Source organism: Leptidea sinapis, chromosome 6, assembly GCF_905404315.1.
Source record: "Leptidea sinapis chromosome 6, ilLepSina1.1, whole genome shotgun sequence".
NCBI classification, from domain to species: domain Eukaryota; kingdom Metazoa; phylum Arthropoda; class Insecta; order Lepidoptera; family Pieridae; genus Leptidea; species Leptidea sinapis.
Genome location: NC_066270.1, coordinates 86,729 through 113,725, shown reverse-complemented (window position 1 = coordinate 113,725; position 26,997 = coordinate 86,729). Strand labels below are relative to the sequence as shown.

Sequence of the window (26,997 nt, the reverse complement as noted above, 5' to 3'; positions counted from 1 at the left end):
TATATATAGAAGGGCGATTGCGCGCGGAGCGCTGTCTGATTTCTGAACAAGTAGTTGAACATTCGAGATGACTGGTCGCGGCAAGGGAGGCAAAGGTCTGGGGAAAGGTGGAGCGAAACGCCACAGGAAGGTGCTGCGTGATAACATCCAGGGTATCACGAAACCCGCGATCCGTCGTTTGGCGCGCAGGGGTGGAGTGAAAGGAGCCCCCGCGCCGAGCAGACTACTTCACGCGCCTGTGCTCACGCTCCGCTACGCCGCCACGCTACGCTCAGTGCTACGCTACGCAGCTCCGCTACGTGTGGTACGAGTACGTATACTACGCCAAGTTCGACTGGTTACGTCGAATTCGTTCCGGCCCGCAGCTTGCTTACAGCAATTTTTGTTGTAGTAAGTGAGTTGCGTGCCATCGCGGTTGAGCCGAATGATACCTAACGGTGACAACTAACTCGGCTAACGTTGACCCGGTGCGTTTCTCAGGCCTCCTGACCTGAGAGAAACCGGACGACCCGATCCCATTGCACTTGGGCTTTCCCAAGGGTGACGGTTCGCGGCTATAACCAGTAGGGATAGCCGCGCCTCTTCCAACCCCCGTTGCTCCCTGCCCCCGGCGGGGAGGCTTCATCAGTATGGCTCCATCTCCATCAGCGGACCATCTCAACGCCCTCGCAGTCCAGATTGCGGATTTGGTTAAAGCCGCAAATGCCAAATTTGACCAGTCGCTAGTCGATACCGTCACCTCCGTCTTCAACACTCCAAGTCAGCCCCTTGCTGACTCTCCCGCGTCTCCCGATGAGCCCTCCGCTCACAAACCCGCGTCCGAGGACATGGAGTTCTCCGACTCCGCCTCCTGCGGCCGAAAGCGGCCAGTTCAGTCCTCCTCTGAGGACTCTGACAACGGAACCGTCACTGGCTCCGTTGTCGACACCTCCCGTTGTCCCTCTGGAGAACCTTTCAGACTGGTTCAATCCAGGAAGAAGCGCCAGTCCAAGCGCTCAGCCACCACGTCGGACAACGTACTCTCTGCGGTAACCCCTGTCCCTCTAATGTCTCTCGACATTAGCTTGCCCGAGGTCTCTGTCACCTCTTCTATGAAGCCAGCCACGCGCTGCACGCCTGTCCTCCCTGCAAATAAGCCCCCACCGCCTATTTTCATACGAGACAAGGCAAAGTGGACTTATGTTGCACAGCTCTGCGCCGACAAAAAGGTGCAATACACCCGAGCCACAAACACGGGTGAAGCCATCCGCGTAGTCGTCCCGACTACGGAGGACTTCCGAGTCCTCACTCGCCTCCTCACTCATAAGAGTGTCGCTTATCACACATATGCGCTTCCGGAAGAGCGCAAAGTGAAAGCCATCCTACGTGGCGTCCCATATGAACTCCCCAGTGAGATCATCCTAGAGGACCTGACCAAACAAGGGTTCAAGACCGAGGTTGTACACAAAATGTACAGCCGATCCGGCAGGAAATACCCACTGGCTCTGGTCATCCTCACCAATGTCCCCGAGTCGAGGGACATCTTCAAGAGAGAGCTCATCATATGTGGGCTCTCAAACATCCGTGTTGAAGCTCCACACAGAAGGGGCTTCCCAGGGCAGTGCCATCGCTGCCAGCTTTATGGCCACGCAGCTGCAAACTGCTCAGCCCCGCCTAGGTGCGTCAAGTGCCTAGAGCCACACACAACCAAGGAGTGCAAACGCACCCGCGATGCGGAGACTCCTCCAGCTTGCGTCCTTTGTGGGCAGGAAGGACATCCCGCGAACTACCGCGGATGTCCCCGCGCCCCTCGTCCCTCAACATCGAAGCCTGCTAAGAAGCAGGCTTCTAAACCAGGGCCACCTCCGGCCACTGGCACGAACTTCCCTCAACTGAGGAAGAGGACAACCGGGCCTTTACTCTCCACTTCTTGGAGACAAGCAGCCCCGATCTCCCAGACATCCAATGTCAATTCCCGCCCAGTGCAAGTCACCCCGAGTGGCCGCAGATGGGCAACACCTACCCAACCAGACTCAGGAGTGCAAAACCCCCTGAGTTTCTTGAAGAATGGAGAATTCGATATTAAAGAATTCAACATTCTCGCCAACAAATTTAAATCAGCTAGGTCTCCCGCTGAGCGCCTGGTTGCAATGATAGAGCACCAAGACCTGGTGAATTCTTTGTACTAATGTCCCAATCGCGTAACGCTTCATCATCGAACATGGGGCGAGTGAAGCCTCAGGGCTTATCACTTGTCTCATTCAATACGCGCGGCCTGCGCACCAACCTCCCAGAGATTAAGGAATTTGTTCGCAATAAGGACATCGACCTATTGCTTATCCAAGAAACATTCCTTAAACCTGACGCTTCAAAGGGATTATCGATCCCTTCCTACTCTCTTGTACACAATGGCAGAGCCGACGACCGTCGTGGCGGAGGCACAGCCATTTACTACAAGAAATCCCTTCATTGCTCGCAAATCGCTACTCCAGTGCTTACCAACATGGAAGCAACCGTCTGTCAGTTGGGCATGTCAGGTCATCCGTCTCTGATCATAGCCTCAATCTACCTCCCTACTCTCAAGATCCCTCTCCAGAGCGACCTTGAGACTCTCCTCTCTCTAGGTGACTCAGTCATCTTGTTTGGGGATTTCAACTCCAAACACACTGACTGGAAGTGCCTATCCACAAACGGGAATGGCATCAAGCTCCGCCGTCTAGTTAGGTCTATGAACTTAGACGTCCTAAGTCCCACCTCTCCAACGCACTACCCGGATAACGTAGCACACTCCCCCGATATTTTAGACATCGCCTTGGTCAAGGGTGTCGCTCTTAATTTAAGGGCGATTGAACCACTCGATGACCTGGGCTCCGACCATCGTCCAGTCTCCCTCAAGCTCGGGCCCCATGCCCCCACTCCTACCACCATACACCCTAAAACCCTCACCAACTGGGAGGGTTATAGGGAGTCTCTTGCATCAACTTTTGATGCCCACAATTCACCGTATGCAATCTCGTCCAACTATTTCGATAGTACGGATAAGATTGACATCACGGTGAAAGCACTTACTCAAACAGTGCAGTCCGCTCTCCATGACAACGAGCGGGTGGTTAAGGTTAACAGCCATAAGCTCCCGCTTGATGTCATGAACCTCATTAGAGCCAAGAATGCAGCTCTCAGAAGAGCCGCCAAGTACCCAACGCCCAACTATAGGTCACGCGCTAACTTCCTCCAGAGCCAAGTTAGGTTACGTCTCTCCGAATTGAGGAATTCCAATTGGGATTCACTCATGGAGAACATATCCCCTTCACACCAGGCGTATTACAAAGTGGCGAAAGCCCTTCGTACTGACGCAATATTCCACACTCCGCCTTTGATACGCCCCGACGGCAGCACAGCTTTCGAGGACAGGGATAAAGCGGAGTGTTTTGCTGAAAGCATTGCTTCACAATGCTCACCCAGCACTTCTTCTTTCGAACCCATCCACGTAGCGTCGGTGGAGAATGAGGTCAGCCGTCTGAACTCAATGCCTCTCACCGACGATCCCATTTCAACTTCTGTAGAGGAGGTTAAATCCATCATCCGTGGATTAAAACCTCGCAAAGCTCCAGGAGCCGACGGTATTTCCAACCTGGCGCTCAAACACTTCCCCGAGCAGGTGATCTTCTTTCTTGTCCTCCTCTTCAACGCCTGCCTCGACCACTGCTTCTTTCCAACCGCTTGGAAAGAGGCCATAGTTATAGGGATCCCTAAACCAGGAAAACCCCTCAATATCCCCTCCAACCATCGCCCCATCAGCCTCCTCAAGGCAATGGCGAAAGTCTTTGAACGGGTTATTCTGTTCCGTATGAGAAAGCATCTCTTTCCAACGGACGGCCCTCCCCTAATAATAAACCAACAATTCGGCTTTCGTGCTAAACACTCTTGTCCTCAGCAAGTCCACCGCATTGTAGAGTACATCTACAGCGGGTTCTATCCCAAACGTAAGAAGACAATCGCTGTCTTCTTCGACGTCGCCAAGGCTTTTGACAAAGTCTGGCACGAAGGCCTAATATATAAACTCCACGCTCTAGGCCTCCCATCCCGATTAGTCCGCATAGTAGCTTCTTATCTTCACAAACGTACCTTTCGTTTCAGACACGAAGGTGTCCTCTCCTCCCCTCGCCTGCTCACGGCTGGGGTACCACAGGGCTCAGTGCTCTCACCACTTCTATACATATCGTATACCAACGATATTCCCATCCCTAGAAATGGAGTCCAACTCTCTCTTTTCGCAGACGATACCGCTCTCTACGTCCAGTCCCAACAGATTTCTTCAGTCCTCTCCAGGCTCCAACGCTCAGTTAATGAGCTAGGTGACTGGTTTAGGAAATGGCGTATTGAGGTCAACCCGGATAAAAGCTCCGCAGTCCGTTTTGATTTTAAGCGCAGACGCTTCTGCCGGGATCGACCCATTCATCTATTAGGCTCCCCTATCCCCTTCAGGTCCACAACCAAGTACTTGGGTGTGACCCTCGACTCCCAACTCACCTTCAGGCCTCACGTCAAGAAGGTGACCGGAACCGCCCGCTTCTATCTGTACCGCCTAAATAGTATGTTAGGTAGGCACAGTAAAATGTCTTTTAGGAACAAGCGAACACTCTTCAAGGTTTGCATTCGACCGGTTTTGACTTACGCCGCTCCAGTTTTCGCTCATGCGAAACCCAATATTATAGACAAATTACAAACAGTTCAATCCATTTTCTGCCGTAAGGCTGTCAATGCCCACTGGTGTGTTAGAAACGCAGACCTTCACCGGTACTTAGAGCTCCCCACCATCCAACAACACCTTAAGTGCTTGTCTGAAACTTTCTTTAAGTCCTCAGACAATCACCCAAATCCCTTGATTAAGGAGGCAGCGGATTATACCGCCTCCCCTCCTTCACGTCATCAAGTCAGGAGGCCCAGACACGCCCTCTCCGATCCCCCTAACAAACTATCGTCTGACCTGGAACGCCTCTTGGCATCCGGGGACAATCAGACGCACTCACCTCTATTTTGTGATCATCCTTCTGATGTGACTAGTCCCAATTAGATAGCACCCTCTGTGCAATATCCCCAGCGGAAACTCCATAGGGAGTGCCGCTTGCGCCTCTCTCTCTCCATGAGAAGGTCGCCTTCGATGAAGGCTTAGAGGGCACCTGCCCAAAGCCAACTGCAGGTGGTGTTTAGTGGGTAGGCACCTAGGTTTCACGTGAGTCCCACATAACCAACGCAGACTTAGGCTGCGTTGGTATGCATGAGCATTCACCACCTCCCTCCCTTCGTTATCCCGGAGGGTAGCCCATTCCCTTGCTTGGGCGCAAAAAAAAAAAAAAAAAAAAAAGGGTCGCTCGTACAGACACTCGTCTATATCGCATCATGGCACCCAAGACGAGCGGTAAGGCGGCGAAAAAGTCCGGCAAGGCGCAGAAGAATATTTCGAAGACAGACAAAAAAAAGAAGAAGCATAAGAGGAAGGAGAGTTACGCCATCTACATCTACAAAGTGCTCAAGCAGGTGCACCCGGACACCGGTATCTCGTCGAAGGCCATGTCCATCATGAACTCTTTCGTGAACGACATCTTCGAACGTATCGCGGCCGAGGCGTCCCGTCTTGCGCACTACAACAAGCGTTCCACGATCACATCCCGTGAGGTGCAGACGAGCGTGAGGCTCCTGCTGCCCGGTGAGCTGGCCAAGCACGCGGTCAGCGAGGGCACCAAGGCGGTGACCAAGTACACGAGCTTGAAGTGAAGAAGATATTTAATATTAATTATAAAGGCCCTTTTCAGGGCCACTATTTGGTTCAGATACAGATTAGATCATGATAGTTTTATTTTGTGTGTGCGCGCACCATTCGCCACTACAATATATCGCTATTATGCTCTCATATTAATTTATTTATTTCTACCGATAACATATTGCGTTGTTGTTGTTGTTCTATAGCATACGTTTACTACATTATATGTAATTTATATAATATTACCTATGTATTGGTCGTTTATTATATTTAGCGGCAAGTTTACATACGCTACGAATTATTTATAAGTATCTAGGATATTAAAAATTAATAGATCGTATGTAGGGGAGAGAAAAAAAAAAAATACATACATACATAAGTATAGTAAAATACCTAATAAAATAGCGGCCGCGCCCGAAAGAGACAGCAATATCATCGATATATAAACGACGGGCGCGCTATTGAGCGTTATAAATATAGGCAGATGCTCTTGCGTCCACTAGCGGTCGGTTTTTGGTCGAGCGAATTCCGCTACCTGCGCTTGAACGGACGAGACGTGTTTGCGCGCTGGTTTTTGTGGAATTATTATCATCGCAATTTCTTTTATTATTAACTACACGCGCCCCTTTGGCGCGCTTTTTAACGGTTTCGAAGCAGTGTATTAATTAGTGTATTGAACTCTGTGTCGCAGGACATGAAGAGGGGCTGCCCTAGCCCCGGTGAGCAACCCGCGGCGAAGGTGATCGCCGAAATGGACATCGACAGCCCGGCCTCGCCGCCGGAGCAGGAGTCCGGCCAGCGGCTGCACGGCGGCCTGCCGGACTGGATCGCCGTGACGCGGCGACGTGCGGCCAAGCCGCGCCCGGACAACGGACGCCCCAAGCCGTTGGCAACGGCCAACGTATTTAAGCCGCTCCCGGTACAGGAGACACCGGGAGCCAAGGTAACGGCCAAGCCCTCACAGGCGAGGCCGACTCCAATTGTTATCTCTAAGGAGAATTTCGACTTTGAAAGATGCCGAGCGGCGCTTATCGCCGCGGGCATCAAAAATTTTAATTTCAACATCCAGCCACATATGGCACAGCTGTCCTGCAAGACTAAGGCCGATAAAGAATCGGCCCTTGCAGCGCTCAAAGGTGTGGAACGTTTGCAGTTCCACACATACACGGATAAGGACGACAGAGCTCACATCTCTGTCGTCCAAGGGCTGTACTACAGCTCCGCAGAGGAGCTAGGTAGTGCACTCCTAGAACTGGGGTTCAAACCCACTAAAGTTGTCGCCTTCAAGGGCGATGCATTGGTACCAAGGTACCAAGTGACGCTCCCGAAGAGCACTGATATCGGTGCCTTCAGGAAAATTAAATATATTTGCCACCAATCGGTGCGTATCTACAAATATAAACCTAACAATAAATACGGCACCATGTGTTCCAGGTGCCAGACATTCGGACATGCAGAACGGAACTGCAACCGGGCCGCCCGCTGCGTCAAGTGCACGGGAGCCCACCTCACAGCGGAGTGCGACCGGAAGGAGGAGGCTCCAGTCTGCAACTGCGGCGGAGAGCACGCGGCCTCGTACCGCCAGTGCCCCCAACGCCGCATCTACCTTGCGGCCGTCAAGGAGCGCCAGGAGCGCTTCCAGACCCGCCAAAGCGCACCACCCCAGCCCCGCATGTTCAAATCGAACATGGCGAACGGCCGCGGGTGGAACTCAGTTATGACAGGGAACGCCCCGTCACCGTCAGGCCTTCAGCCACAGGGCCTTCAGCCACCCACAACGCGGTCCACTGCCGGTCCGCCGCCCCTCACGGGCACCCAGTCCGGAAGACAAATCTTCCCAGGCCTTAGGCCCACTGGCCCTATGCCAGGTGGCTTTAAAAGAGTCGAGACAGACTCAGCCGCCTTTAAAACAACCGAAGAGCCAGACTCGGAGGAAATGTCAACACATGAAATTATAAAATTAATTAAAATCGCAGGTCAGCTGAAGCCTCTGCTCCCCCGTAGCATGAGCTACGAGGAGCAAATCATCACAGTATTCGAGTTCCTGAGCATCCATGGATGAAGAGACGGCGACCCCTCCCCCGACTGGCACTGCTCGTCCTCTACGAGTAGCGTCGCTTAACATTAACGGTATTGTGAGTAGGAAAAGAGAACTCATACATTTCCTAGGTACACACAACATCGACATTACACTCATACAAGAAACACACCTCGTTCCCGCACGACGTTTTTCAATTCCCGGTTACACCTGCTACAGACGTGACGGACAGACAGACAACCGCGCCCGAGGTGGCGTCGCAATTTTTGTCAAGTCAAATATATCGCATCATTCACTCCCACCGGTGGAGCATGATATATGCGATATAATTGCAATTAGATTAGAGTCTCACCGCGGACAGACACCCATCACAATAGTTAACTTTTATTGCCCTAAGCAAGACAGTAGAATCACGACAGCCATCGCAAAAGCTCTCTCTCTCGGCAACACCGTCATCTGTTCCGGAGATTTTAACGCCCGCCATAGACACTGGGATTGCAATCGAGCAAATTCCAATGGATCGCGTCTTTTTAATCACTTTGCAGGTCACGAATATAATATTTTAATTCCGGACAAAGCGACCCACCTCCCCTCCAACCCTAGGCACTCGGCCGCTAAATTACAACTCACCCTTGCCAAAAATATCACAAACGTTACAGACCCACTGACTTACGACGTTATCTCGGACCATTGTCCCATTATTTTCGAAATTAATAGCCTCATCCCGCGCATTTCGCGACCTATTTTTTAATACGGTAATGCTAAATGGGACACTTATAAAAAACAGATTAACGAAGCCCTCCCCTCCCCCGGCTCCTTAAAATTACACCGACCCGAATTAGTTGACAACGCCATACAAACACTGACTGACGCTATTATCAAAGCCCGTAACGCGAACATCCCGACGTTCACACCGAAACAAACAAACAAACTTCCACACGACATAACAAGACTTATCAAACTAAAAAACCAATACCGACATCACGCACAGAGACTCCATACGCGTCGGTTTAACACGATTATTAATTCACTTCAAAACCAAATATCTTTTAAAATAAAATCTCTCACTTCCAACGAATGGAACAAAAAGCTCGAATCGCTTGACACCCGCGACAATTCCCTCTGGCAGTTCGCGAGACGCCTCAAAAACGTACACACCCCTCTACCCTGCTTCAGCACCCCCTCGGGCCCCGCCCGGTCGGACGCTGAAAAGGCCGAGGCCCTAGGTACACACTTCGAGCGACAGCATAGACTCACCGTGGATCTGAGCGACCCCGACACCGAACGCGAGGTGTCGCGGTCTCTAGACCACCTTTACAAAATAAACGGACCGACCGCACCTATGCCAGTTGTACCTCGCGAAGTAAAATTAATTTTAAAAACCTGTAAACCGCGAAAAGCCCCCGGGCACGACGACATACAGAACATACTTCTAAAACACCTCCCTTCAAAAGCAATAGACACCTTAGTTAATATATTTAATGCGTGCCTTCGTCTTACCTATTTTCCCTCGTCCTGGAAAATAGCAGTAATCACCGCGATTCACAAACCGGGAAAAGATCCCACCTCCCCCGCGAACTACAGACCAATTAGTTTACTTTGCACACAAAGTAAAATATTAGAAATTTTAATTAATAATAGAATAAACTCACTTATAGAATCAAACCTACCTGACGAACAATTCGGTTTCCGAAGGTAACACGCGACTACTCACCAACTGGCGCGCGTAGTCGAACATATAACACACCAATTTAACTTGAGACACCAGACTGGTATGGTTCTACTCGACCTTGAGAAAGCCTTCGATACCGTCTGGCATGATGCCTTAGTTCACAAATTATTCGAAGCACAAGTCCCCTTTGAATACTGTAGAATAATAAAATCATTCCTTACGAATAGATTTCTTAGAGTTAGAGTCAAAAATAGTTTATCCTCCCCACATCCAGTAGTAGCAGGTGTTCCACAGGGCTCCATCATCTCACCGAGGGCATTTTTACTCTATATGAGAGACATCCCAAAACCTCCGAACACGGTCCTCGCCCTGTACGCTGATGACACAGCTTATCTGTGCAGCAGTAAGAACATCAAATCTATAGTCTCACACCTTAATACAGCCCTACATTGTGTAAGCAACTACTTCTCTAAGTGGAAGCTTAAAATCAATGACACAAAGACCGAGGCGGTTCTTTTCTCATACAAAACTTCCCGTAAACTCAATATCTCTTTAAAGCCACATATTAATAACCACCCGGTCGAATGGCAGTCACAGGCTAAATACCTAGGACTTATCCTCGACCGGAAACTTTCCTTCACGCCTCATATTAATTACGCCCGCTCTAAGGCACTTACTGCCTTGAGCCTGTTGAGACCCATTTTCTATAGGAATTCCACTCTCTCAACTAGTAACAAGCGTCTACTATACCAGTCGTACATACGCCCGGTCATGACATACGCAAGTCCGGTATGGATTAACACAAATCAAAACAATTATCGTAAACTACAAACTGTGCAAAATAGATCCCTTAAAACCATCTACCGGACCCACCCGCGTACAAATCTTAAACGACTTCATGTAAAGAAAAACATCCCAACACTAGAACAACATCAGGGCATCCGTACCGAAGCTCCTCGCAACCGCGGGGGGCCCGGTCAGTGCCACAGATGCCAATTATACGGGCACTCGGCACGAAATTGCGAACACACCCCGAGGTGTGTGAAGTGCCTCGGGAAACACGGCACGCCAGAGTGCCCTCGACCAGCGCAATGCGCGGAGCCCCCTTCCTGCGTCTTGTGCGGGGAGAAGGGGCACCCCGCGAGCTATCGCGGGTGTCCCAAGGCACCCAAACACAAGCGTCACCCAGGGCGCCGCCAGCCGCAAGGCAGAGCAGAGAAGGTGGAGTTCACTCCAACCTTCAAACCTGCGCCGCCTCCGAAAGTAAACGCCTGGGCGAGGTCTCCTCCGGCTGCCAACGCTGCCACAGAGGCCACTCTCGCGGCCCCCGCGCCCCTCCGGCCTCCGCTAGCGTCCCGCCCGGCGGCGTCGGTCCCGCGACCGAGGCCACCGGCGCCCGCGTCCGCGGCAACAGGTAGCAAAGGCGGCAGCACCTTTGCTTTCATGTTCGAACTGTCAGAGATGTTCGACATTGACGAAATAACAGCCCTGGCCAGCAGGCTCGATGCTGTCCGGGAAGACCCGCCGTCGCTCCTGCAAGTTATGGCAGACAACGGCAAAATATTCCGTGCCCTCACCGAAATAGGGCTAAAGTATAAAAACAACATTCGCGATGCCTAATTACGTAAGCGGACGGGTCAAACCACATACGCTCCGTATAGCGTATTTTAACGCCCAAGGCCTTAAGCCTCAACTAGACTTGGTGAAGGAGTTCGCTCACGAACATCAATTAGACCTATTCTTAGTGCAAGAGACATTTTTAAAACCACGTATACGCGATCCGCGTATCGCTAATTATAACTTAGTTAGGAATGATCGCACCACCCGTATGGGCGGCACCCTCATTTATTTTAAAAGGTCTCTACACTGTATACCTATAGATCCTCCGGTCCTCACTAACATCGAGGCCTCTGCCATCCGGGTCAGTATGGCGAATCACCAGCCGATCACTGTTATTTCAGCTTATCTTCCGCCGAACAAACAAATATTAGACACAGATATAGAAGCATTACTCGGCCACGGGGCCGCAGTCATAGTGGGCGGCGATCTTAACGCCAAACACTCCAGCTGGAACAGTAGAGCCACAAATAGAAACGGAATTTTATTAGACTCTCTCACAGACACGCGGAACTTTTCAGTAATAGCACCCGACGAACCAACACGTTATCCGGATAACGTCGCGCACCGACCCGACATTCTAGACGTTGCGTTACTTAAAAACGTAACGCTCAATGTAAATTCAATCGAGGTTCTTCACGAATTAGAGTCAGACCACCGGCCCGTCGTCCTAAATCTAGGCCCACCGGTTAACTTTCAACCACCGACGAAAACAGTGATCGACTGGCAACGGCTGGAAAAGGATCTCGAGTCTATCAAGTCCGACGACCTTGACCGTATACCGGACGTCATCGACTCGGTCGACACGGCTCACAGTGCTATCTCTCATGTGACGTCACACATACAGAGTAGGATCAAGGCCTGCTCCAGGCAGGTTCCGACGACGCAACCGCATCGCCTAAACCTGCCTCCAGAGGTCAGGAACTTACTCACACAGAAGCACAGAGCCACTAGACTTTACGACAGGTATCCGTCGGTCGAGAATAGGCGCCACCTCCGCTACCTACAGCGGGTGGTACGGGAACGTATCGCGGAACTCCGCGGCGAACGTTGGGACCGCTTGCTCGGCAACCTTAAGCCATCACATGTGGCTTTCTGGAAGCTGCCTCGCGCGTTCAAACAGGAGCCGCCCACTGTCATGCCTCCTTTGGACAGACCGGGACTGCAGCCGGCGCTCGATGACGATGAGAAGGCTGAATGCCTCGCCGATAGTCTCGAGAGTCAGTGATACCGATAACAATGGAAGGATTCCATTGTTATCGGTATCCCAAAACCCAATAAACCTAAAGCTAATCCGAGTAGCTATAGGCCTATTAGTTTAATTAACTCGATCGGGAAACTTTACGAAAGATTAATTCTCGCGCGTCTTAATCATTACATCGCGGAGCTTAACCTGATACCCGACATACAGTTCGGATTCAGAACCGCTCACTCGTGTCCCCAGCAGGCTCACCGACTCACCGAGTACATTCTCATACGGCGTCAATTTCACGCTACCACGGCAGCCGTGTTTTTCGATGTCGCGAAGGCCTTCGACAAGGTATGGCACAACGGCTTAGTATTCAAGCTGTATCAACTGGGAGTGCCAGACAGGCTCGTGCGCATCATTCGAGCCTACCTTACCGATCGCTCCTTCCGATATCGAGTAGAGGGCACCCTATCCTCACCCAGACCCATCAGGTCTGGCGTGCCACAGGGCTCGGTCCTCTCTCCCACTCTTTTCTCGCTCTTCACGAGCGACATTCCCAAGTTTCCGAGTGTCCAGCTCGCTCAGTACGCTAACGACACGGCACTCTACTTCGGCTCCAACCGCTCAACCTTGAGCAAGAACATTAAAGTGCTTCAAGCCGCCGTCGATGAACTAGGCAACTGGTTCAGAAAATGGCGGATTGAAGTGAACCCCACCAAGAGTGCAGCGGTACTCTTCGGTAACGCGAATAGCATCCGCGCTAAAAAACAACCGACCGACGTTATTAAACTGTATGAAACACCCATACCGTGGGTGAAGGATTACAAATACTTAGGAGTCACGTTCAACAGCAATATGAACTTCAAGAAACATATCGATACGGTATGCAATAGAGCCCGATTTGTCCTCAGTCGCCTTTATCCACTTGTGTGTGGGCGAAGCAAACTTCCGCTCAAACACAAAGTGACGCTGTACAAAACCATCGTACGGCCCATACTGTCATACGCAAGCGTCGTTTTCGCGCACACCCGACCGAGCTACTTACGTCGTTTGCAAGTAGTTCAAACATTCGCGATGCCTAATTACGTAAGCGGACGGGTTAAACCACATACGCTCCGTATAGCTTATTTTAACGCCCAAGGCCTTAAGCCTCAACTAGACTTGGTGAAGGAGTTCGCTCACGAACATCAATTAGACCTATTCTTAGTGCAAGAGACATTTCTAAAACCACGTATACGCGATCCGCGTATCGCTAATTATAACTTAGTTAGGAATGATCGCACCACCCGTATGGGCGGCACCCTCATTTATTTTAAAAGGTCTCTACACTGTATACCTATAGATCCTCCGGTCCTCACTAACATCGAGGCCTCTGCCATCCGGGTCAGTATGGCGAATCACCAGCCGATCACTGTTATTTCAGCTTATCTTCCGCCGAACAAACAAATATTAGACACAGATATAGAAGCATTACTCGGCCACGGGGCCGCAGTCATAGTGGGCGGCGATCTTAACGCCAAACACTCCAGCTGGAACAGTAGAGCCACAAATAGAAACGGAATTTTATTAGACTCTCTCACAGACACGCGGAACTTTTCAGTAATAGCACCCGACGAACCAACACGTTATCCGGATAACGTCGCGCACCGACCCGACATTCTAGACGTTGCGTTACTTAAAAACGTAACGCTCAATGTAAATTCAATCGAGGTTCTTCACGAATTAGAGTCAGACCACCGGCCCGTCGTCCTAAATCTAGGCCCACCGGTTAACTTTCAACCACCGACGAAAACAGTGATCGACTGGCAACGGCTGGAAAAGGATCTCGAGTCTATCAAGTCCGACGACCTTGACCGTATACCGGACGTCATCGACTCGGTCGACACGGCTCACAGTGCTATCTCTCATGTGACGTCACACATACAGAGTAGGATCAAGGCCTGCTCCAGGCAGGTTCCGACGACGCAACCGCATCGCCTAAACCTGCCTCCAGAGGTCAGGAACTTACTCACACAGAAGCACAGAGCCACTAGACTTTACGACAGGTATCCGTCGGTCGAGAATAGGCGCCACCTCCGCTACCTACAGCGGGTGGTACGGGAACGTATCGCGGAACTCCGCGGCGAACGTTGGGACCGCTTGCTCGGCAACCTTAAGCCATCACATGTGGCTTTCTGGAAGCTGCCTCGCGCGTTCAAACAGGAGCCGCCCACTGTCATGCCTCCTTTGGACAGACCGGGACTGCAGCCGGCGCTCGATGACGATGAGAAGGCTGAATGCCTCGCCGATAGTATCGAGAGTCAGTGATACCGATAACAATGGAAGGATTCCATTGTTATCGGTATCCCAAAACCCAATAAACCAAAAGCTAATCCGAGTAGCTATAGGCCTATTAGTTTAATTAACTCGATCGGGAAACTTTACGAAAGATTAATTCTCGCGCGTCTTAATCATTACATCGCGGAGCTTAACCTGATACCCGACATACAGTTCGGATTCAGAACCGCTCACTCGTGTCCCCAGCAGGCTCACCGACTCACCGAGTACATTCTCATACGGCGTCAATTTCACGCTACCACGGCAGCCGTGTTTTTCGATGTCGCGAAGGCCTTCGACAAGGTATGGCACAACGGCTTAGTATTCAAGCTGTATCAACTGGGAGTGCCAGACAGGCTCGTGCGCATCATTCGAGCCTACCTTACCGATCGCTCCTTCCGATATCGAGTAGAGGGCACCCTATCCTCACCCAGACCCATTACACAGACATTAAAGTGCTTCAAGCCGCCGTCGATGAACTAGGCAACTGGTTCAGAAAATGGCGGATTGAAGTGAACCCCACCAAGAGTGCAGCGGTACTCTTCGGTAACGCGAATAGCATCCGCGCTAAAAAACAACCGACCGACGTTATTAAACTGTATGAAACACCCATACCGTGGGTGAAGGATTACAAATACTTAGGAGTCACGTTCAACAGCAATATGAACTTCAAGAAACATATCGATACGGTATGCAATAGAGCCCGATTTGTCCTCAGTCGCCTTTATCCACTTGTGTGTGGGCGAAGCAAACTTCCGCTCAAACACAAAGTGACGCTGTACAAAACCATCGTACGGCCCATACTGTCATACGCAAGCGTCGTTTTCGCGCACACCCGACCGAGCTACTTACGTCGTTTGCAAGTAGTTCAAAATAAATTCACGCGCATGGCAACCGGAGCCCCGTGGTTCATCCGAAACGTTGACCTTCACCGCGACCTAGAGCTTCCGACGATAGCTCAACACTTTAAAGAGATCTCGCGACGCTTCTTTGACAAGGCGCCTAACCATCCCAACATCTTGGTTAGGAAGGCATGCGGGTACACCCCCAATAAGACGTCCCAGACACGTAACGGTAGACCCGGATGACGACATCACCATCGCGAACGCGACACCCACACAAACACCGACACAGACACGCACACACCGCCTTCGCAGGCGTAGGCGCGGTCAACCACCGCAAACCACTGGCACTCGTCACTCTGACGATGGCCAGCGGCCCGCACCCTAGATACACCACACATTGTTTTGATACCCGACGAGACGTTAGTCCTCGTCCTGTAATCGCTTCACCACACTCACTCACACACGGACTGACTGACGGACTGACATACACCACTTACACAATCACAAACACACTCTACAAACAGACACAAACTCAAACATACATGCACACAAACATTTACACTACGTACATACATACAAACACACATACATGCAATCATAAACACATACATACTCACTTACATACATTACACAAAACATCACCACACTCGCCGGCGGGTGTGCTCTTATCACCTTTTCATCTTTCATCTTCATTTCATCTTCATTTTCAAACTCTCTCCTTCCCACAAGCACACAGCCGGTCTGAGGTTCGAGTCTCCTTAGGAGACGCCCCGCGACTGTTGTTGCGTAGTCCTACTTCGCTGTGAAAGCCAGGGCTGCTAACAGCACAGAGGAGGTTTTAGTCGGTATGGGGTGTCCGCTTACGCGGACACTCGAGTCCGACATATTACGCCCCGTTCCGGGGCGTAAATACGTAACAGTATTTCCTCCTCTAAAAAAAAAAAAAAAAAAAAAAAACTCGCTCGTACAGACACTCGTCTAAATCGCATCATGGCACCCAAGACGAGCGGTAAGGCGGCGAAAAAGTCCGGCAAGGCGCAGAAGAATATTTCGAAGACAGACAAAAAAAAGAAGAAGCATAAGAGGAAGGAGAGTTACGCCATCTACATCTACAAAGTGCTCAAGCAGGTGCACCCGGACACCGGTATCTCGTCGAAGGCCATGTCCATCATGAACTCTTTCGTGAACGACATCTTCGAACGTATCGCGGCCGAGGCGTCCCGTCTTGCGCACTACAACAAGCGTTCCACGATCACATCCCGGGAGGTGCAGACGAGCGTGAGGCTCCTGCTGCCCGGTGAGCTGGCCAAGCACGCGGTCAGCGAGGGCACCAAGGCGGTGACCAAGTACACGAGCTTGAAGTGAAGAAGATATTTAATATTAATTATAAAGGCCCTTTTCAGGGCCACTATTTGGTTCAGATACAGATTAGATCATGATAGTTTTATTTTGTGTGTGCGCGCACCATTCGCCACTACAATATATCGCTATTATGCTCTCATATTAATTTATTTATTTCTACCGATAACATATTGCGTTGTTGTTGTTGTTCTATAGCATACGTTTACTACATTATATGTAATTTATATAATATTACCTATGTATTGGTCGTTTATTATATTTAGCGGCAAGTTTACATACGCTACGAATTATGTATAAGTATCTAGGATATTAAAAATTAATAGATCGTATGTAGGGGAGAGAAAAAAAAAAAATACATACATACATAAGTATAGTAAAATACCTAATAAAATAGCGGCCGCGCCCGAAAGAGACAGCAATATCATCGATATATAAACGACGGGCGCGCTATTGAGCGTTATAAATATAGGCAGATGCTCTTGCGTCCACTAGCACATTCGACATTCTGCCGTCGTCGCGTATCAACGTAATTGTAATCGTCGTTCTCGTTTGTTAATTTTGAATTGAACAACAATGGCTCGCACCAAGCAGACTGCCCGCAAGTCGACCGGAGGTAAGGCGCCGCGCAAGCAGTTGGCAACGAAGGCCGCCCGCAAGAGCGCGCCGGCCACCGGTGGCGTCAAGAAGCCCCATCGCTACAGGCCCGGCACTGTCGCTCTGCGCGAGATCCGTCGCTACCAGAAGAGTACCGAGCTGCTGATCCGCAAGTTGCCGTTCCAGCGTCTCGTTCGTGAGATCGCTCAGGACTTCAAGACCGATCTCCGTTTCCAGAGCTCCGCCGTGATGGCCCTCCAGGAGGCGAGCGAGGCGTACCTGGTGGGACTGTTCGAGGACACCAATCTGTGCGCCATCCACGCGAAACGCGTTACAATTATGCCGAAAGACATACAGCTGGCGCGTAGAATTCGCGGAGAACGTGCCTAAAAAACATCTACCTATTTTGGTTTAGTTACGAGCAACGCCAGATAGAAACAAAAACAAAAGGCCCTTTTCAGGGCCGCAAAAGTATTCGGATGCGATCGATAATCAATAAATATGATTGTTGAAATTAATGTATAATGATATTTCTACGTTTTAATAGTACGTTTGGTGTGCGCCTAGTTTTACTAGTATTATTAGAGAGATGTTCTATTTTATAAATGATTGACACTCACACCTTCTGCAAGGAATACTTCCTTAATGCTAAACAAATAAGTACTTCCTACATATTATATAATTATAGATGTACATTTTTATATGTATATAATATATATATATATATATATATATATATATATATATATATATATAAAGTAAAATAGATTTTTTGGTAAAGTTATTACATTAAACGTGCTTAGCCACAATCCCCCCCCCCTTGCCCGCCTCGGACCGTGTTCGCAGCAGTTCGACAGAGAGGGGAGACCAGATGTATATAAAAACGTCAGTCCGTCTCGTTCGCATCGCATCGAAACTTTGCCTATATATAGAAGGGCGATTGCGCGCGGAGCGCTGTCTGATTTCTGAACAAGTAGTTGAACATTCAAGATGACTGGTCGCGGCAAGGGAGGCAAAGGTCTGGGGAAAGGTGGAGCGAAACGCCACAGGAAGGTGCTGCGTGATAACATCCAGGGTATCACGAAACCCGCGATCCGTCGTTTGGCGCGCAGGGGTGGAGTGAAACGTATATCCGGTCTCATCTACGAGGAGACCCGGGGCGTTCTCAAGGTGTTCCTCGAGAACGTGATCCGCGACGCCGTCACGTACACCGAGCACGCGAAGAGGAAGACTGTCACCGCCATGGATGTCGTGTACGCCCTGAAGAGACAGGGACGCACCCTCTACGGATTCGGTGGCTAGTGGCCGAGCAGACTACTTCACGCGCCTGTGCTCACGCTCCGCTACGCCGCCACGCTACGCCTAGTGCTACGCTACGCAGCTCCGCTACGTGTGGTACGAGTACGTATACTACGCCAAGTTCGACTGGTTACGTCGAATTCGTTCCGGCCCGCAGCTTGCTTACAGCAATTTTTGTTGTAGTAAGTGAGTTGCGTGCCATCGCGGTTGAGCTGAAGGATACCTAACGGTGACAACTAACTCGGCTAACGTTGACCCGGTGCGTTTCTCAGGCCTCTTGACCTGAGAGAAACCGGACGACCCGATCCCATTGCACTTGGGCTTTCCCAAGGGTGACGGTTCGCGGCTATAACCATTAGGGATAGCCGCGTCACCACTTCCAACCCCCGTTGCTCCCTGCCCTCGGCGGGGAGGCTTCTTCAACAGTATGGCTCCATCAACGGACCCTCGCAGCGCCCTCATAGTCCAGATTGCGGCTTTGCTTAAAGCCGCAAATATCAAATTCGACCAATCGCTAGCCGATAGCCTCTCCTCCGTGGTCAACACTCCAAGTCAGCCCCTTGCTGACTCTCCCGCGTCCCCCGATGAGCCCTCCGCTCACAAACCCGCGCCCGAGGACATGGAGTTCTCCGACTCCGCCTCCTGCGGCCGAAAGCGGCCAGTCCTGTCCTCCTCTGAGGACTCTGACAACGGAACCGTCACTGGCTCCGTTTTCAACACCTCCCGTTGTCCATCTGGTGAACCTTTCAAACTGGTTCAATCCAGGAAGAAGCGCCAGTCCAAGCGCTCAGCAACCACGTCGGATAACGTACTCTCCGCGGTAACCCCTGTTCCTCTAATGTCTCTCGACATTAGCTTGCCCGAGGTCTCTGTCACCTCTTCCATGAAGCCAGCCACGCGCTGCACGCCTGTCCTCCCTGCTAATAAGCCCCCACCGCCTATCTTCATACGAGACAAGGCAAAGTGGACTTATGTTGCTCAGCTCTGCGCCGACAAAAAGGTGCAATACAACCGAGCCACAAACACGGGTGAAGCCATCCGCGTAGTCGTCCCGACTACGGAGGACTTCCGAGTCCTCACTCGCCTCCTCACTCATAAGAGTGTGGCTTATCACACCTATGCGCTCCCGGAAGAGCGCAAAGTGAAAGCCATCCTACGTGGCGTCCCATATGAACTCCCCAGTGAGATCATCCTAGAGGACCTGACCAAACAAGGGTTCAAGGCCGAGGCTGTACACAAAATGTACAGCCGATCCGGCAGGAAATACCCATTGGCTCTGGTCATCCTCACCAATGTCCCCGAGTCGAGGGAAATTTTCAAGAGAGCTCATCGTATGTGGGCTCTCAAACATCCGTGTTGAAGCTCCACACAGAAGGGGCTTCCCAGGGCAGTGCCATCGCTGCCAGCTTTATGGCCACGCAGCTGCAAACTGCTCAGCCCCGCCTAGGTGCGTCAAGTGCCTAGAGCCACACACAACAAAGGAGTGCAAACGCACCCGCGATGCGGAGACTCCTCCAGCTTGCGTCCTTTGTGGGCAGGAAGGACATCCCGCGAACTACCGCGGATGTCCCCGCGCCCCTCGTCCCTCAACATCGAAGCCTGCTAAGAAGCAGCCTTCAAAACCAGGGCCACCTCCGGCCACTGGTACGAACTTCCCTCAACTGAGGAAGAGGACAACCGGGCCTTTACTCTCCACTTCTTGGAGACAAGCAGCCCCGGTCTCCCAGACATCAAATGTCAATTCCCGCCCTGTGCAAGTCACCCCGAGTGGCCGCAGATGGGCAACACCTACGCAACCAGACTCGGGAGTGCAAAACCCCCTGAGTTTCTTGAAGAATGGAGAATTCGATATCAAAGAATTCAACATTCTCGCCAATAAATTTAAAACAGCTAGGTCTCCACATGAGCGCCTTATTGCAATGATAGAGCACCAAGACCTGGTGAACTCTATGTATTAATGTCCCAATCGCGTAACGCTTCAACACCGAACATGGGGCGAGTGAAGCCTCAGGGCTTAACACTTGTCTCATTCAATACGCGCGGCCTGCGCACCAACCTCCCAGAGATTAAGGAATTTGTTCGCAATAAGGACATCGACCTATTGCTTATCCAGGAAACATTCCTTAAACCCGACGCTTCAAAGGGATTATCGATCCCTTCCTATTCTCTTATACACAATGGCAGAGCCGACGACCGTCGTGGCGGAGGCACAGCCATTTACTATAAGAGATCCCTTCATTGCTCGCAAATCGCTACTCCAGTGCTTACCAACATGGAAGCAACCGTCTGTCAGTTGGGCATGTCAGGTCATCCGTCTCTGATCATAGCCTCAATCTACCTCCCTACTCTCAAGATCCCTCTCCAGAGCGACCTTGAGACTCTCCTCTCTCTAGGTGACTCAGTCATCTTGTTTGGGGACTTCAACTCCAAACACACTGACTGGAAGTGCCTATCCACAAACGGGAATGGCATCAAGCTCCGCCGTCTAGTTAGGTCTATGGACTTAGACGTCCTAAGTCCCATCTCTCCAACACACTACCCGGATAACGTAGCGCACTCTCCCGATATTCTAGACATCGCCTTGGTCAAGGGTGTCGCTCTTAATTTAAGGGCGATTGAACCACTCGATGACCTGGGCTCCGACCATCGTCCAGTCTCCCTCAAGCTCGGGCCCCATGCCCCCACTCCTACCACCATACACCCTAAAACCCTCACCAACTGGGAGGGTTATAGGGAGTCTCTTGCATCAACTTTTGATGCCCACAATTCACCGTATGCAATCTCGTCCAACTATTTCGATAGTACGGATAAGATTGACATCACGGTAAAAGCACTTACTCAAACAGTGCAGTCCGCTCTCCATGACAACGAGCGGGTGGTTAAGGTTAACAGCCATAAGCTCCCGCTTGATGTCATGAACCTCATTAGAGCCAAGAATGCAGCTCTCAGAAGAGCCGCCAAGTACCCAACGCCCAACTATAGGTCACGCGCTAACTTCCTCCAAAGCCAAGTTAGGTTACGTCTCTCCGAATTGAGGAATTCCAATTGGGATTCACTCATGGAGAACATATCCCCTTCACACCAGGCGTATTACAAAGTGGCGAAAGCCCTTCGTACTGACGCAATACTCCACACTCCGCCTTTGATACGCCCCGACGGCAGTACAGCTTTCGAGGACAGGGATAAAGCGGAGTGTTTTGCTGAAAGCATTGCTTCACAATGCTCACCCAGCACTTCTTCTTTCGAACCCCTCCACGTAGCGTCGGTGGAGAATGAGGTCAGCCGTCTGAACTCAATGCCTCTCACCGACGATCCCATTCCAAATTCTGTAGAGGAGGTTAAATCCATCATCCGTGGATTAAAACCTCGCAAAGCTCCAGGAGCCGACGGTATTTCCAACCTGGCGCTCAAACACTTCCCCGAGCAGGTGATCTTCTTTCTTGTCCTTCTCTTCAACGCCTGCCTCGACCACTGCTTCTTTCCAACCGCTTGGAAAGAGGCCATAGTTATAGGGATCCCTAAACCAGGAAAACCCCTCAATATCCCCTCCAACCATCGCCCCATCAGCCTCCTCAAGGCTATGGGGAAAGTCTTTGAACGGGTTATTCTGTTCCGTATGAGAAAGCATCTCTTTCCAACGGACGGCCCTCCCCTAATAATAAACCAACAATTCGGCTTTCGTGCTAAACACTCTTGTCCTCAGCAAGTCCACCGCATTGTAGAGTACATCTACAGCGGGTTCTATCCCAAACGTAAGAAGACAATCGCTGTCTTCTTCGACGTCGCCAAGGCTTTTGACAAAGTCTGGCACGAAGGCCTAATATATAAACTCCACGCTCTAGGCCTCCCATCCCGATTAGTCCGCATAGTAGCTTCTTATCTTCACAAACGTACCTTTCGTTTCAGACACGAAGGTGTCCTCTCCTCCCCTCGCCTGCTCACGGCTGGGGTACCACAGGGCTCAGTGCTCTCACCACTTCTATACATATCGTATACCAACGATATTCCCATCCCTAGAAATGGAGTCCAACTCTCTCTTTTCGCAGACGATACCGCTCTCTACGTCCAGTCCCAACAGATTTCTTCAGTCCTCTCCAGGCTCCAACGCTCAGTTAATGAGCTAGGTGACTGGTTTAGGAAATGGCGTATTGAGGTCAACCCGGATAAAAGCTCCGCAGTCCGTTTTGATTTTAAGCGCAGACGCTTCTGCCGGGATCGACCCATTCATCTATTAGGCTCCCCTATCCCCTTCAGGTCCACAACCAAGTACTTGGGTGTGACCCTCGACTCCCAACTCACCTTCAGGCCTCACGTCAAGAAGGTGACCGGAACCGCCCGCTTCTATCTGTACCGCCTAAACAGTATGTTAGGTAGGCACTGTAAAATGTCTTTTAGGAACAAGCGAACACTCTTCAAGGTTTGCATTCGACCGGTTTTGAATTACGCCGCTCCAGTTTTCGCTCATGTGAAACCCAACATTATAGACAAATTACAAACAGTTCAATCCATTTTCTGCCGTAAGGCTGTCAATGCCCACTGGTGTGTTAGAAACGCAGACCTTCACCGGGACTTAGAGCTCCCCACCATCCAACAACACCTTAAGTGCTTGTCTGAAACTTTCTTTAAGTCCTCAGACAATCACCCAAATCCCTTGATTAAGGAGGCAGCGGATTATACCGCCTCCCCTCCTTCACGTCATCAAGTCAGGAGGCCCAGACACGCCCTCTCCGATCCCCCTAACAAACTATCGTCTGACCTGGAACGCCTCTTGGCATCCGGGGACAATCAGACGCACTCACCTCTATTTTGTGATCATCCTTCTGATGTGACTAGTCCCAATTAGATAGCACCCTCTGTGCAATATCCCAGCGGAAACTCCATAGGGACTGCCGCTTGCGCCTCTCTCTCCCCATGAGAAGGTCGCCTTCGATGAAGGCTTAGAGGGCACCTGCCCAAAGCCAACTGCAGGTGGTGTTTAGTGGGTAGGCACCTAGGTTTCACGTGAGTCCCACATAACCAACGCAGACTTAGGCTGCGTTGGTATGCATGAGCATTCACCACCTCCCTCCCGTCGTTATCCCGGAGGGTAGCCCATTCCCTTGCTTGGGCGCAAAAAAAAAAAAAAAAAAAAAAAAAAAAAACGCGCGGAGCGCTGTCTGATTTCTGAACAAGTAGTTGAACATTCAAGATGACTGGTCGCGGCAAGGGAGGCAAAGGTCTGGGGAAAGGTGGAGCGAAACGCCACAGGAAGGTGCTGCGTGATAACATCCAGGGTATCACGAAACCCGCGATCCGTCGTTTGGCGCGCAGGGGTGGAGTGAAACGTATATCCGGTCTCATCTACGAGGAGACCCGGGGCGTTCTCAAGGTGTTCCTCGAGAACGTGATCCGCGACGCCGTCACGTACACCGAGCACGCGAAGAGGAAGACTGTCACCGCCATGGATGTCGTGTACGCCCTGAAGAGACAGGGACGCACCCTCTACGGATTCGGTGGCTAGTCGCGCAATCGCGCTGATTGTTTGTTAACGTGACGTGACGACAAACAAATTAAAAAGGCCCTTTTCAGGGCCGCATTAGATTCGATTTTGATGATTTGAGGTCACGTGACTCTCTATTATAATATTTTCTACGAGAATATTTTTACGTTCATTCTATAATATTATTATAGTAATAATTAAACATACATACATACATACATACCCACACACACCACACATATTATATACTACCCAAAATCTTCGTCTGTCAAGTCGGACATAACGATAATATGAACAAGTTTATTATACAGATGACAACATACATACGGTCCACTTATAAGGTTTATTATTATGCTCAAGATATGCACCTCGAGCTTTTGTTCTACTATAATATACCTACTTATTAAGTTTAATTTGAGATCAGGTACCTGATCTATATAGAGTTGTACAAAATCCATTGCTCACATCGCGATATTATTAGGTACTGTGCTGTTTTTGTCGTATGTAGCTAGCTAGCGTAGTAGAGATCTAAAATGTCGAAAAGGACTCAATTAGTCATTATAAAATTTTGCTTTGTGAATAGTGCGTTGTTATGATAATATTTTATTGGTCTCGGCTACAACAACAACCGGGATCGAGGCAGTGTGAGAGTCTAGAAAGATGGACTCGCGGGAGTGTTGTGTTTTACACGTCGTCACTTTCCACCCTCGTAATAGTGTCGAATTATTGTATTATCATAAAGACGAATACTATTCATCGAACAGCGGGACTGTCTCTTTTGATGACAAAATTCATTCGATTGATTATTGTTCGTTTTATTCGAAAAAAATCACTTTTAAACTGAACACCCAGCACAGCCGTCGAGATGCACGCGATTTATTTTGACATAAAACGAATAAACTTGCTCGTATCGACGCCTAGAGCATTCTGGCGGGTTAGCGTATTCATGAGGTGTCTATCTGTATGTCATGTGTGTTATAATTTCATACCATATGAATATTATTTAAGATTTATCGGAGGCCTTCTAGTGAAAAGTAGACCGAGCGTTTGCGAGAAAACGCAACTCTTCGCGGTTGCTGTCCACACGGCATAGGTCGGAGCGACAACGAATGACGTTTACTCGAACACGGTTTAGGACTGTACTAAAGTATTACTTACTTATTTTTGTGCGTACGTGTGTGTTTTATTGTTATATAAAAAAAATGGCAGATACGGCAGTAGCAACAGAATCACCCGCGCCCGCCACACCTGCGAAGAAAGCACCAAAATCGGCACGCGCCGGCGCGAAGAAACCCAAGGCGAAACCGACACACCCCAAGACCTCCGAGATGGTGACGTCCGCGATTAAGGAGCTCAAGGAGCGTAGCGGTTCCTCGCTGCAGGCGATCAAAAAGTACATCTCGGCTACCTACAAGGTGGACGCCGAGAAGTTGGCACCTTTCATAAGAAAGTATCTAAAGAGCGCCGTCGAAACCGGTGCCTTGATACAGACCAAGGGCAAGGGCGCGTCCGGTTCGTTCAAGTTGGAATCGAAGAAGGCACCCGCCGCGAAGAAACCTTCGAGCGGTAAGGCGCCGAGCGCCGCGGCCGCCAAGAGCAAGGCGAAGTCGGCCTCCTCGAAGAGGGCCGCGTCCGCTTCGGCCGGCGGCAGGACCAAGAAGGTGGCCTCCGATTCGTCGCCCACGAAGAGCGGCAAGGGTGGCGCCCCGGCAACCCCCAAGGAGAAGAAGGCGGCGGCGGCCGCAAAAAAGAAGCCCGCGTCCGCGAAGAAGCCGGCGGCGAGAGGTGGAAAGGGCTCCGCGGCCGCGGCCGCCGCACCCAAAGCGAAGAGGAGTGCCAAACCGCCCACAAAGAAACCTAAAGCGCCCAAACCTAAGAAGGCGTCCGCCGCTACGCCCAAATCGAAGGCCCAGGCCTCGAAGAAGGCGTCGGGCGCGTCCAAGAAGTGAGTCACGCTATATGATTATAAAAAGTTATACAGTGTCACACTGCGAAGACTACGAGGCGCATCGAGACGCGAGGGACGGAGGGGGATCGCTTCGCGATCGCCAAAAAGCCCTTTTCAGGGCTAACAATATCTATCTTCCTTAATCTCAGTTCTGTTCACCTGCATTACAACTAGGTGTACAGTACTACTACGTAATTTCTACGAAATATTATCGTTGTAAACAAGTACTGCGTAATAATATTGAAAGAAAAAAAATAAAAAAATAAATAAAAATAAATAAATAAATATATATATATATATATATATATATATATTATATAATATATAACAATAAAAAGTGAGTACATGAAATACAGTAATAATATATATATATATATATATATATATATATATATATATATATATATATATATATATATATTTTTTTTTTTTCACCAACTAACTGAGATAAACACACGTAAATATACGAAAGAATATTATTTTCCTATCTCATTCATTAACAAATTAATATTACCATGTCGCAATATTATCATACACAATTACGCCTATTTTGAGTACCTAAATACTTCCCGAACTGCGCAATTTGTTTTTCGAAGATCACACTCGCTCTAAGCTGAGCCGACATAGTTAGGTATATTTTATTTTTTTATTTTTGTGCACGCGCGAACGTACCTATTTTGTTCTATGATCTGAAATGGCGATCGATATTGTTATTTTATTGAATAATAACCTATCTATGGAAAAATTTTTTTTTTTTTTTTTAGTAATCTCTAGTGGCAGATTATGCAAGTACCTAATAGTAATTATCATAATAATATAGCATATAAATTATGAAATTAGAGATCGATTATGCTGTTGTAAAGCGGCGTACCTACTGATATAAATTGCTAGGTAGGTA

General features: G+C 49.8%; 6 protein-coding genes across 6 annotated transcripts; all 6 read left to right on the top strand.

Annotated features, from left to right (window-relative positions):
- Positions 1–5,375: 5,375 nt before the first annotated feature.
- LOC126964907 (histone H2B-like) lies at positions 5,376–5,754 on the top strand. The gene has a single exon (XM_050808223.1). It carries the CDS (start codon positions 5,380–5,382, stop codon positions 5,752–5,754), a length of 375 nt encoding a protein of 124 aa, XP_050664180.1. The 5' UTR covers positions 5,376–5,379.
- Positions 5,755–16,367: 10,613 nt separating this feature from the next.
- On the top strand, positions 16,368–16,960 carry LOC126964905 (histone H2B-like). Its single transcript, XM_050808221.1, has one exon. It carries the CDS (start codon positions 16,408–16,410, stop codon positions 16,780–16,782), a length of 375 nt encoding a protein of 124 aa, XP_050664178.1. The 5' UTR covers positions 16,368–16,407; the 3' UTR covers positions 16,783–16,960.
- A 239-nt stretch (positions 16,961–17,199) lies between these two features.
- Positions 17,200–17,879, top strand: LOC126964899 (histone H3). The gene has a single exon (XM_050808214.1). The coding sequence runs from the start codon at positions 17,353–17,355 to the stop codon at positions 17,761–17,763; it is 411 nt and encodes a 136-aa protein (XP_050664171.1). The 5' UTR covers positions 17,200–17,352; the 3' UTR covers positions 17,764–17,879.
- Positions 17,880–18,286: 407 nt separating this feature from the next.
- On the top strand, positions 18,287–18,675 carry LOC126964911 (histone H4). Its single transcript, XM_050808227.1, has one exon. The coding sequence runs from the start codon at positions 18,364–18,366 to the stop codon at positions 18,673–18,675; it is 312 nt and encodes a 103-aa protein (XP_050664184.1). The 5' UTR covers positions 18,287–18,363.
- Positions 18,676–23,812: 5,137 nt separating this feature from the next.
- LOC126964908 (histone H4) lies at positions 23,813–24,247 on the top strand. The gene has a single exon (XM_050808224.1). It carries the CDS (start codon positions 23,861–23,863, stop codon positions 24,170–24,172), a length of 312 nt encoding a protein of 103 aa, XP_050664181.1. The 5' UTR covers positions 23,813–23,860; the 3' UTR covers positions 24,173–24,247.
- Positions 24,248–25,277: 1,030 nt separating this feature from the next.
- On the top strand, positions 25,278–26,350 carry LOC126964890 (histone H1B-like). The gene has a single exon (XM_050808205.1). The coding sequence runs from the start codon at positions 25,354–25,356 to the stop codon at positions 26,098–26,100; it is 747 nt and encodes a 248-aa protein (XP_050664162.1). The 5' UTR covers positions 25,278–25,353; the 3' UTR covers positions 26,101–26,350.
- The last annotated feature ends 647 nt before the right edge of the window (positions 26,351–26,997 follow it).

Bases quoted from the DNA above. Each gene is read 5' to 3' on its own strand.
- LOC126964907 (XM_050808223.1), top strand. From the start codon at position 5,380: ATGGCACCCAAGACGAGCGGTAAGGCGGCGAAAAAGTCCGGCAAGGCG.
- LOC126964905 (XM_050808221.1), top strand. From the start codon at position 16,408: ATGGCACCCAAGACGAGCGGTAAGGCGGCGAAAAAGTCCGGCAAGGCG.
- LOC126964899 (XM_050808214.1), top strand. From the start codon at position 17,353: ATGGCTCGCACCAAGCAGACTGCCCGCAAGTCGACCGGAGGTAAGGCG.
- LOC126964911 (XM_050808227.1), top strand. From the start codon at position 18,364: ATGACTGGTCGCGGCAAGGGAGGCAAAGGTCTGGGGAAAGGTGGAGCG.
- LOC126964908 (XM_050808224.1), top strand. From the start codon at position 23,861: ATGACTGGTCGCGGCAAGGGAGGCAAAGGTCTGGGGAAAGGTGGAGCG.
- LOC126964890 (XM_050808205.1), top strand. From the start codon at position 25,354: ATGGCAGATACGGCAGTAGCAACAGAATCACCCGCGCCCGCCACACCT.